This window comes from Patiria miniata, unplaced genomic scaffold (assembly GCF_015706575.1).
Source record: "Patiria miniata isolate m_02_andy unplaced genomic scaffold, ASM1570657v1 HiC_scaffold_2, whole genome shotgun sequence".
Lineage (NCBI taxonomy): Eukaryota > Metazoa > Echinodermata > Asteroidea > Valvatida > Asterinidae > Patiria > Patiria miniata.
The window spans coordinates 12,409,318-12,422,046 of record NW_024037058.1 but is presented as its reverse complement, the minus strand read 5'-3'; the positions used below and the strand labels follow the sequence as shown (position 1 = coordinate 12,422,046).

Below are 12,729 nucleotides of genomic sequence, written 5' to 3'. Positions count from 1 at the left end.
TTTTTTTCAATTTTACTACTTACGGCAATAATGGGCACGCAGACCTATTAAGGCAAAACGTTTTTGACAGGTTCTCTTTGTCGACTATACATGTAGATAAGCTAAAGCAGGTAATTCTTGTACTCTTACAAGATGCATGTACCTCAGTAGAAAGAAGAGGACACTTTTATCACCTCAGCGATTTAAATTTAACATACTAGTTTGAAAGGAAATATGAATCGGGGTATCCTGATCGGTACAAAACTATTAATGCAGTACATTTCAGGCAAAAGGACTGCCACTTGAAATTTGCTAGAAAGCTGAAGCGTGATATCAGTAAAGAAATCAATAATTATTATGCAGGGGGGGGGGATACCCCAGAATCTGGCCAGGACTGAAAGCCTAAATCAATGTGTTGGCCTGGGTTGGATTCAAACCTGGTCCAGAAGTTGAAAATGGCGGGGAAATTATGAATGGATGTACCACTGCTCCAACCCGACTCTTCCCAAAATCTTATAATTTTCTCTCTGTTTTGTTTGTTCTTGATTTTGATTAGCTGTACCAGCCCCTCCGTCGAAACCGATAGTCAGCAAGCGCTCTGACATCTCCGATACCATGGTTGCTGTGGCGTGGTACAGTGGGGACGACGGCAACTCCCCAATCACTGATTACATTGTCTCACGCATGACCAACTTCCCCGACCTTGGCTGGGTAGTTGAGTCTACTGTGCCAGCTACCTCCAACCAGGCTTCCTTAGACCTCTCCCCCTACGTCACCTACCGGTTCCGCGTGGTGGCCGTCAATGCTATCGGAGAGTCTCAGCCCAGCGAGTTGTCTGATGAGTACACGACTGCAGCCGCAGCTATCACTAAGACCCCAGAGGAGGTGGGACTTGAAGCCACGGATCCTGGCAAGTTGAGTGTGACATGGCCGGTAAGTTTATCCAACAGGGCCCGACTTCATCACAGGAAATGTCATGGTTGGAAAAATGTTCTGCTTGTTGTAGAAGGAGTTTCTAGTTTATTGCATAATAGTACAAGCGATTTACAAGATACAAATGAACAATAAGAAACTTGACATTCATAGCAAGACGTGTATGAATACTATGAAGAGGTCAGACAATAAGCTGAAGCTTGTACTTGGTCTGCCGCCTTCCCAAAGAAAACTGCTAAATCATTAATTAACATATATTTCACCAGCAGTTGCCTAGTTAGAAATTGCTGTTGTTGCTCTCTTTATTGTCTTTTAAAACGACCTCTTTGTGGATAAAAGTGAGGAAATTTATTTACAAATGACTCGAAACACGACTGTGAAGTTGGGCAAAAAAATCTTCCCCTTGCGTCTTCATCTTTGTATGGGATAATGAATGTGATTATTACGACTTGGGTGTTGCTTCCGAAGATATTCTTTACTTTTTCTAAACTGGATTAAGACATTGCTCATGCATAAAAATGTGGCTGTCAGTACTTTTTTTTCTTGCATGTTGTTTTAAAGCAAGAAAAAAAGTTCCTCAATGAAAAGTATGAAATGACACATCAGTTAGGATAGGATAGGATAATATATTTATTGGCAACCGTTAGGTTGGATTACATAATACACACATTTTACATAAATTTATAACAGCTTAAAATACACATAAAAGAGATTAACAGATGCAAAATACCACGAACAATGATCCCAAGCTAAAACATAAGAAAACAAGCAGATCAAAAAAAAAAAGAAGGAGATTGCGTTAAAAAACTACCGGTTATTTTCAGGATATAAAAATTCATTTTAAAATGTCAAATTATGTAAGGGTTCTTACCTGCCATATAATTGGAATTATATGAGGCCGAGGAGGAGAGACTCACCGTGTATTATTGTCCCTGGTAATACGGTTTGCACCACCCTTTGAAGAAAATGGATCATTCCTTCATTCATAAAAATGCAAATTAGCCCTAGCACGCTGGGTATAAAGCCCCCAAGAAACCATTGAAGCATGTCTCTTTGTAGATCTAAGGTACTGGTCCTGGCTGAGGACTCAAGATGGGTGGGAGGCTGAAGAGAACTGAGGCACCGAGGGAGGGAGGTGAGTCTCTCCTCCTCGGCCTCATATAATTCCAATAATATGGCAGGTAAGAACCCTTACATAATTTGAAATTATATTTCGTCCTCGTCGTCGAGACTCACCGTGTATATTTCACAGCTAAGCCGAAGACAGGACTGCTCTTCCATATTCCTCTGAACATGGTACATCTCGCTTGTAAAACTTTCCAAAGGTGTTCACCGATGACCAGCCTGCTGTCAGTAAAATCTGAGCAGTAGAAACTCCTACTCTTGCTGCAGCAGATGTAGACGCAGCCCGAGTAGAATGTGCTTTATAATGTGAGACATCTATACCTGCCGATGCCATCACTATTTTCAGCCATCTAGCAATAGTAGATGAAACTACTGGATGATGAGGTTTCCCGAATGATAGAAACAGCCTTGTAAAGCGCTGATTATTTAGGCGTCTAAGCAATCCTGTACGATGAATATACACCTCCAACGTTGAAAAAAACACATAGTTTTTGATCTGCTGGATAACGGGCCAAAACAACATTTGGAACTGGCCTATGTGCTGAGGAACATTTAGACTGGCTGACTGGTGCAAATTCAAATGCTGTCCTGGACTTCTTCATGTGATGTAAATCCAGAGCAATTAATGATGAGCAACGCCCTGCTGTCACGAGAGCGACCAGCATGACCAATTTGAGCGTCAGAAGCCTCAAACTGAGCTTCCTGTTTGATGAGAGTGAACCAAGGTAACGGAGAACTTTCCCAACATCCCAAGTAAATGAATACCTAGGTTTCGGTGGTCGAATATTAAAAATACCTTTAAAAAACCTTGTCATTAAAGGATGTTGTCCAATAGGGACATCATCCACCTGAACATGGGCTGATGAAATAGCAGACCTGTAGACATTAATTGTCCTATATTGTAGCCCATCTTCCAACAATGCATGGAGAAACTCCAACACTTCTGCTAAAGGTGCTTGAACTGGATCCAAGTGTCGTTGATGACACCAGCGACTCCAGCGATTCCATGCTGAGTCAAATTGAGCATTTGTTCCTTTTCTCCATGATGCCATGATAACTGAGGACACCTTCTGCGAAAGTCCTCTTGCTGCGAGTGATTTCCCGATAGCACCCAGGCAGCCAGCTGCATCACCTTGTGCATGGGGTGTTGTTGACGATTGTGACATAATTGAAGGAGATCTGGGCGCTGTGGTAACAGTAATGGTGTTTTTACTGTCAGTTTTAACATTAGTGGATACCACGGTTGTGTTTTCCAAACTGGTGCAATTAGCAGAACTGTGGCTTCTTCTATTTGAATTTTCTGAAGGCACCTTGAGAGCAGACTGAAGGGAGGAAACAGATACCCTGCCATGTTGCACCAGTTGATGGTGAACGCGTCCACTTGCCATGCTTGTGGATCTGGGTGCCATGATATGAATCTTGGAACCTGTCTGTTGAGCCGTGATGCAAACAGATCGATCGACGGTTGAAATTTCATCTTTTCTACCACTGCTCTGTAAATTTCGGGGAGAAGATGCCACTCTGTGCGGTCGTTGAAGTTGCGCGACAATTCGTCTGCTATGACATTTTGTGCTCCTGGGAGATATTCTACTGACAATGTTATTTGTCTGTGTAGACACCATGTCCATATCTTCACTGCAAGGGATGACAATTCTGGCGATTGAGTCCCCCCTTTGTGGCTGATGTATGACATTACTGTCATGTTGTCCACCTGTAGTCGGATGTGTAGGTTGCGTTGATGGTACACCAATGCCCGAAGGGCGTAGTACACTGACAACAGTTCTAGATGGTTGATGTGTAGATTCTGTTCCAATATCGACCATCTGCCGCCTGTGCGGATTTCGGATGTGCAAAGCACCCCATCCTTGGAGTGATGCATCTGTCTGGATCACCACATCCGGTGTTGGATTGAGTAGTGTTTGGCCGTTCCAAATTCTTACGCATTGTATTGAAACGGAACTTCTAAAAATTCTATTTTATGACCAACAACTGACTGAAGTATCCAACTGTCTCTTGTTAGGGATTTCCAATTACAAACAAAATATTGAAGACGACTTGTCTTGAAAGAAATACATGAACATGTATCTACTTTTTTGATTTCTGATCAAACGAACCTCGCTCTGATCTGAATTTGCCACGGCTTGAGGATGCAGATTTATAGGCTGCATACTTTGGCTTGGTAGTATAGCCCGATGATCACCCTTGATAGGAGTTGTTGCCCCGAAATCTTCTGTTTACCGCAGAATAATAAGGAGAAAATATATTCCCCTTGTACGGCCCTGCAGTAGATGTTGCAGTCTTGGTGACTTTGGCTGCTAGTTTATTTGCTTTCTCGGCATCCTCTATGTCCTTGACTAAGTTTCCACCAAAGAGATGGCTCATCGACGGTGAATTTCGTTTGAGGCTTTCAAATTTTCTGTCAAGTAGCTCATCAAAAGCATGTTGTCTTGAAAGAGCTAGACTCTGGCTTGCAGACCCAAGCAGTATCAATGCCGAGGTGACATGATCTTTAACCATACTGGTGTCAACTGTCTCTGGACAGGATGGGTCCACCAAAGCATCAAAAAGATGGGTCAGTGGTAAAGCTGCTTTCAGCAGATGATTATGAGAGTCTTTAAGCTTGTCATCTTGAGTTACTAAAGACGATCGAACTTCCTTGAAGGATGACTTTACCTGACTTGGTAATTCTGGAGCCTTGAAATGTGGTTCCTGTTCGACTGGTACTTGATTGGATAGAGTCTCTTCTTTGAACTCTTCATGTCCCAATTTGTTTGAACGCAGGTCTTCCCACCAGGAAAGAACTTTATCCGTCACTGGAAAACCTGATGCCTTGTCCACTCGGATTGAGAGATTCCGATTCAGCGTCACCACCAATCTCCGATATTGCCGGTCCGACACTCACGGAGTCCAAATTCGCACCCGTACCAGGGCCCGAATTACCGCCCCAAATGTTCGGACTCGCCGGCGGAGGAAGCGAGAGCTGTCCAGGGGTTGAGGGATTTCCCCAATGTTGATGATACATCTGTTGGGTAGTGTTAGGAGGCCACTGTTGTGCGGAGTTAAACCACGGAAATGACCAATACGGCGGAGCCATGGGCGCCGCCATATTGAATGACTGCTGCCCGCTAGCGGTAGCATTGCTGGCTGTAGGCGGGAAATTCCATTGTTGTCCGGGGAAGAAAGACGGCCCTGGTTGATTGTGAGGGACGACCCAAGGCGAGGTCTGTCCGGGCTCATTTTCTACCACACGTCTAGCCTGTGGTGCTCTAGACACTTGCGGTATATTCTGCGAGGAATACGCTCTCGTGTCGGTGGCGGAAATTGGGCAAGGCGGCCCGCTTTCCAATTCTTCTGCACGTTGACCACCAGCCCAAGGCGAGGCTGGGGCCTGTGACTTACGCACTCGTTCAACCATAGGCGAGGTTGACGAGGCCGCAGACGGTCCCGAGGCCGTAGACGAAGATCTCAAGGCTGAACCAGGCACATCTTTAGCCTGCTTGTCGTTGGCTTTCCATTTCTTGGTCGACATATCGAAGCAATAAACGTAGAAAAACCGAATTGGTTGTAGCTAAAATTGAACAAGTACGTGAAACTGAAGACGTAGTGTAAAATACGTGTGTGCTAGCCGTACCACAAGAAACAAAGACATGCTTCAATGGTTTCTTGGGGGCTTTATACCCAGCGTGCTAGGGCTAATTTGCATTTTTATGAATGAAGGAATGATCCATTTTCTTCAAAGGGTGGTGCAAACCGTATTACCAGGGACAATAATACACGGTGAGTCTCGACGACGAGGACGAAATATAATTAAGTGCAATTGTCTTAAAAACTCATTAAACGAAGCTGCTGATAAAAAGCTACTGATTAATAAGGTACGATGGGATATGAGAATTTTCGGACCTATCTGTGCGGGTTCTGATTACGTATACACATATTTTACATATAATTATAGCAGCTTAAAATACACACACAAAAATTAACAGATACAAAATACCACAACAATGATCCTGAGCTAAAACATAAGGAAACAGGCAGATCTACAAAGTAGATTGCATTCAAAAACGGATGTTTTTCAGGAGAAAAAAAAAACATCTAAAATTAACTGCAATTATCTTTAAAAATTCATTCGACGAAGCTACTGGTTAAAAAGCTACTGATTAAAAAGGCACCATGGGATAAGATAATTTTTAAACCTATCTGTGCGGGTCCCGGGAGGGGCAGTTTATTGGTAGATCTTAGATTATATGACACTTCACGGGGATGGGGGAGGAGGCTGTGTAATTTATTAGACGGATCCTGGAGTTTCTGAAAATAAGCCATGCACAATTCCTTACGTCTTTAATGAAGTGATTGGATGCCGAGAGAAACTAATGTAGGGTTATAACTCTGCCCTGGGTATATACACCTTATGGCTCTCTTCTGTACCATTTCTATCTTGCTGGACAAGTAGTTAGCCAAGCTGCTGTGCCATACTTGGCAGGCATATTCTAGAACTGGTCTTATCACTGACAAGTAAATTTTAAGTAGGTCAGCTTGATACACACCTGCACGTTTCAGCTGATACAGCATATATAGTCTTTTACTAGCCTTACGAACTATGTGGTCAACATGAGCATTCCAAGGTAGGTCTGAGGACAGTATTATTCCCAAAACTTTGACCTGTGTGACTCTATCAATGATGTTAGGCAAATTGGCTGAATGAGATGGGTCCTTACAAAAACAAATAATGAGTTCTTTGGTCTTTGAAGCGTTGATTTTCATGTCGTTCCTCAGAGACCACTGGGAAGCAATGTCTGCAGATTCTTGAAGTTCTGACGCAGACCCCTTCTTGCAGATTTCAAATATAGTGCTGTCATCCACGTACTTGTACAAAGGGCATGGAGTTTCCAGGTCGTTAATCTGGACCAGGAAATCCTTGGGTCCAGATAATGTTCCCTGCGGAACACCACCACTGGGGTAACCAAACTCTGACAGCACAGGCCCAATTTTGACGCGTTGAGCTCTATCCACCAGGAACGCAGCCATCCAGCGTACTAGGTGATGATCCAGGCCGATGTTTGTGAGTTTCTGAATGAGGATATGGTGATTAATATGGTCGAATGCCTTTGAGTAATCCAACAGCAAGATCCGTACGAAGCAACCAGGTTTGTCAGTCGCCTCGTACCATCGATGCACCATTTCCACAAGAGCGTCTGTAGTGCCAGTCCCAGATATGCATCCAAATTGGTTGGGGTCTATTTTGTCCTTGAGCTGCACGGTCATCCATTGGAGTACGACGGATTCAAAAACTTTAGCAGCGATGGGAGTCAGTGAGATTGGTCTGATATCCCTTTCTACTGACCTATGGGTGTGACTTTGGCACGGGAACGATGTCTGCAGTTTTCCATACGGTGGGAACTACTCCTTCTTCAACAGAACTATTGAAGATGTCAGTTAGAGGAGTAGCTAAGAGGTCTGAGAAGTCACGAAGGATCCATGCAGGTATTCCATCCGATCCCGTAGCTTTGTTGACTTTGATCTTATCCAAAGCTCTTTTCGTTGTACGGACGCTAATGTAGAACTCTACTGGCACCGGGTCTGCTGTCTGGAATACTGGATGGGTTTCGTCCAGGCGGGGGAGATCACTGCTAACAGAGACAAAAAGTCATTGATGTTGTCCGCAAGTGCTTGAAGATCACCATTTGTCATTGTGTTAGCTAGACCCTGTAGACTGTTCTCTCCGCCTAATGACGCACCAATGAGCATCTTCATATTTTTCCAGAGCAGTTCTCCAACGACGCGATCTTGGACTGATAAAAGTTGTGTCGGAGGCGTGAGGCGGAGCGGTTGACTTGGTTACGAAGCATTCTTGCAACCTTGATGTTGCCTGCCATCTTTGCTCTCTGGCGTCTCTGTACCAATTTCCTAAACGAATCGGTGACCCATGGTTTGTCGTTGGTATGCCGGGTCACTATCTTAGTAGGAAAACATGACGCCATTATAGAGTTCTTGGTTCTCTGATAAATGGAACTCTTCTCCTGGCAGCTTTCCGAGTGATACAACTCCTTTCATTCGATCTCAGATAATGCTGACGCAAAGAGAGCTTTCTCTTGCCGGCCCATACACCTAGTGGTGACCTTCACTTTGTGTCCAGTGTTCAGGGAAGGGGCATTTGATGGTGAGAATAGTACCATGTTATGGTCTGATGTTCCAAGTTTGGAAATCACGATCGGCTTATCATAAACTGGTGACAAGTTAGTCCATACCTTGTCTAGAATTGGCTGTTGCCGTGTTGGAGTTTCAACCAGTTGCTTGAAGCCGTAATGGGTTCCAAGAAAGTTGTCTCTCAATTGATTAAAGTCACTTGTCACAACTACGCCACACGACGGGTGCAGACGCAGGATACTATCCACGCAGTTGATAATGTAGTCATGCATTGATGTGTTATCTGCATCAGGTGGGTGATAAATGCAACCAATGGCCGGGGTGGAAAAACGTCGGGGAAGTTTTCGTGGCCTCAGGGACAACCACACTGCTTCATGAGTTTCATCGTTAAGGATCTGCAACCTTTTGTAAGGGATTGTGTTTCTGATGTAGCACGCGACTCCGCCTCCTTTCTGTTTTACTCTGTCCTATCTCTCACATGTAAAACCTGGAAGAGCTACGGCTTCGTCCGTTATGTGATCGTTGAACCATGTCTCTGACACACATGCGATGTCCACTTGATTGTTCTGGGCAACTGCTAGCAATTTGTCAGCTTTTTCAATACTCAGGGAGCGAACATTTAGGTTAAGAATGCATGGGAAAGTCCAGCTTTTGTTAGTTAAACTAACTAAATTGTTCTTATTGACGCCGGCTGAATAACAAGATTGCTGTCGGGCTGTTGTAATTCTTGTGCGTATTGTATGCACTCTGTTGGCTCCGCCCCTGTAGCCTCTGCGGGTAGGTGAAACATTGCACAGTCCCAGGGCCTTAATCCTCTGCCATACTGTATCAGGTAGAACTGCTCAACGGGAGAGTACCGCTGCACCAATACGTTTGAGCTCGCACACAGGGTATACATTCATGGTTGACTGATTTTTACTGTCCAAAGCAGTGGCGGATGAGCAATTTTTTTACAGCCAAAAATCAACTTACGAGTTCATCGATCACGACTAGCACTCACTCCTGAAGATTCTCCAGCTCTTCATTGCACCACAGATATAAAAATGGTCTTTAAACACAATACGGAAACAGTACAAACACGGATAAAAATGAGAGACGAATTTGAGGTGCAGCCACAAGGCGTCACACTCACTTCCGAGTTAAAGCGCAGATGTCTGTCCTAATGTTTTAACAGCTCTTTGTGAATTAATTGACTTTTATAAAGTGGGACGTTCGTGATGGGATCCGGGAATGACCTATGTTCCTGGTGCGTATGCAGCTGGAATCAGCTGTTGTACTTACATGTACAATGTACATAACATACCTTTCTGAAAATGTTACCATACACTGTACATAAGTACATGCACGGTAGACACACCTGATGTTCCCAGTTGGAATAGGAAGGAGTCTGAGTAGAACATTTCACGCATTCCTGAACGGAATTTTTCTTTTTGAAACGGTATTCAATCTTTTGAAACAACCTGGATTTAGGAAAGGAATTCAGTTTTGAAAATTCAAATTTGAAACAAATTCCACCTCTGAAAGAAAAAGTTAGCTTGTGTAATGCAATTGAGCTTTTGAAACAGAATCCAATTTTCAAAAGCCCCCAAGTGCCTTTATAAAAAAGAAACATTAAAAAATATGTATGAAAAGGAAACAAATGTGAGGCATTCTGGCAAAATGAGACGGGACTGGACACAGGCCATATTGGAGATAAAATGCCCCCCATAACAAAAATGAATCAAGATCACCACCCGTGATTTTTTTTTTCGACTTTTAGATTTATTGGTAATCTTTCATTATGTCTACAACACATATTTTAAAGAAATGTTATACAAATCGTAGATTAAAAGTGTGTTTAGGGACAAACCATTGACATCTTTCATTTTCCTGAATACAGAAATTGGATTTTTTTCAGTATTTTACTTTTTGACACATGTTTCTATAAACAGCCATAACTTGTCTGCTGAATTTCCAACTGTAGTTGAACAAACAATACTTTAAGGAGAATTATATTCTACTTCCTACTATCTGCAAACCCTCATGTCCACCTCTGCCAAGTTTTGTCTCATTTTGCCAGCATGTCTCACAAATATGTACTACAATAGTTGTTGACCTTTACCCGAATTGCCACCCTTTCCAGGAAGTGCACCCGTATGACCAGAACGGCCCCGGATTCACGTACGTGATAAGATGGAAGGAGCCAGACGCCGAGAACTGGAACGAGGAACTCGTTGAGGACTACAGGACGACCAGCTACGAGATCGATGACGGTGATATCTACAAAGAGCTGGAGGTGCAGGTGGTGTACATGAATGACCTAGGGGAAGGACCAGCTTCAGAAAAGTCAGGTTTCACTGGAGAAGGAAGTGAGTATTGGCTCAATAAAATTTGAAGGTTTGCATGGTAAAGAGTAGTCTGAGAATCATCCGTTGTCCACGGAGCCCTATCTCCGGTCCAACGTATGATATAATTATCTATAGGCATGCAGATGAAAGGCCGGTTCATACTCGGCGCGAAAGCGAACGCGAACGCGAATTTGTGGCGTCATGGGGAGTTTTCGCGCTGCGAATTCGCTAACGTTGAACACATTTTAACTTCGGCGAATTACGCAGCGAATGCTTCGTGACGTCAAATTCGCATCTCATTCGCATTCGCGTGAAGTACGAACCGGCACTTATGCGACCCCGCGCGCCAGCCAATCGGAGTCGACTTTTACTAAAATCTTGACGTCACTTCATTCCGAAATATGGACTAAGTTTTTGATTGGTCGATTCAGATGCAGTGCCGGACGCGCATAGCTCTGCAAAATCTAGACACGACCGTGATTGGACAGCTTTATTATTGCTTGGCGTATCGCTTAACATATCATTACAGAGCGCGTGACCGCAGACTTTTTTGCTCAATTCACAACATAAAAAAGAATAATAGATGTCTTGTCTAGGTTTTATTTATAGATATCCATGACGATACCCGATATAGAAAGCGCCCGCTGAATGGTCAGAATATCGAGGTCAAGAGTTTTTTTTTGCATAATGAATCGCTGAATCAGCTAGAATTATCATAGATTAGCACATCGACTTGGTAAAGATAGCAATAAGATGAACGTTTACGGGAGCACCATTTAACAAATCTCATATTGTGCGGTTCTAAATAAAACCGGGAGAACTGGAAATTCCGGACAGTATACTCTGCCCATCATCAATCAGGAGAAACCTGACGACGGGCAGTATACTTTCTGAAACTTTGAGTTTCCCCGATCCTTTTCTGAACCTCACCAGTTCACAAAGGAGATTTGTTACATGGTGCCACCGCAAACTTGATCTTATTGAGTATTGGCTTTAAATGACAGAGAGCTGCAGCTTGGCACAGAAATTGGCTGAGTGTTTACTGATTTTTAAACACAGAATGCCACGGTTCATTGGTTACGGTGTATAACTCATTGACGAAGGTGCGTGGGTTCGAACCCTGCCTCGAACATCACGGTGTCCATGCCCTTGGGCAAGACATTTAGGCCCAAAAAAAAAGTCTCCGGTTTCTGGTATGGAGTTTGCCCCAAAAGTGGTGCGGCTACGCGGCTTTTTTTTTTCTTACCTGTTTTTTTTTTTTTTTTGGCTTCAAATGTCGGCTGATGACTGCAAATGGTGCCCGACTAAACTTAGTGCAAGTATATGGGAGTCCAGAGAGGCCACATAAAGCTTATTCTCGATCATAACCCCATCTAAAAACACGTTAAAATTGTGCAGCAGCAGAATTCCAGTCAAACCAGTGAGTTTGGCGGTTTTGAGACATCATCTTGTATTGAAAAAAAAACTTTTTCATTTTGCCGACGCGCATGGCTGCGGCGACGCGCGCGCATACCAGAAACCGGAGACTTTTTTTTTTGGCCTTAACTACACTTGTCTCTCTTCACCCAGGATTATAAATGGGTGCCTGTGAGGGTAGAGGCCGAATGTGCGCTGATATCGGCTGCCGCTGATATCTCGTGGCCTAATGAACGGGGTATTTTTACTGTAAAGCGCTTTGAGATTGTTGATAGGATGGAAAGCGCTATAAGCATTACAATAATGTACAGGTTAACAACCAAACGATTGTGCGATTATGAATGTGACTGGATTTACAGGTTTGCTTTATCTATATTTGTATTAAGCCTGGAACATACATTTGCAGAGCGATACTTTCTGCTTGAATATCAGAAAAAGACTGCCTGACAGAAAATGAAAGACTCATGAAAATTGCCGGATAAGCACATTATGAAAACGGCTGGTTTGAGTGAGACAAAGTAAACAGAAATTGCACTTCATCATGACAGCTCCTCTTTCCGGCCAACATTTAAGGATCTTCCCTTCCGCTCTTCTTGACTGTTGTATCAAATTTTGATTTACCTGTTTTTCTGTAATGATGTCAGCTCCTACGAAAGCACCACAGAATGTACAGGTGATCGCTGACAGCCCAACGGAAGTCGTCCTAACCTGGGATGAAGTGCCTGCCTCGTCTATTAAGGGCATGCTCCAGAAGTTCCTGGTAACTTTTAAATGTATTTTTTTTGCGCGTTATTCATGAACAGTT

The 12,729-nt window shown here is 43.5% G+C and overlaps 1 protein-coding gene across 1 annotated transcript in view; it reads left to right on the top strand.

Moving 5' to 3' along the window:
- Nucleotides 1-12,729, top strand: part of LOC119726531 (neuronal cell adhesion molecule-like) — a 90,870-nt gene that overhangs the window by 38,742 nt on the left and 39,399 nt on the right. Inside the window, exons 12-14 of the mRNA XM_038198260.1 lie at nt 536-912; nt 10,304-10,529; nt 12,569-12,684. Of these exons, the coding sequence (XP_038054188.1) occupies nt 536-912; nt 10,304-10,529; nt 12,569-12,684 (719 nt within the window). The remainder of the gene's footprint in view (nt 1-535; nt 913-10,303; nt 10,530-12,568; nt 12,685-12,729) is intronic.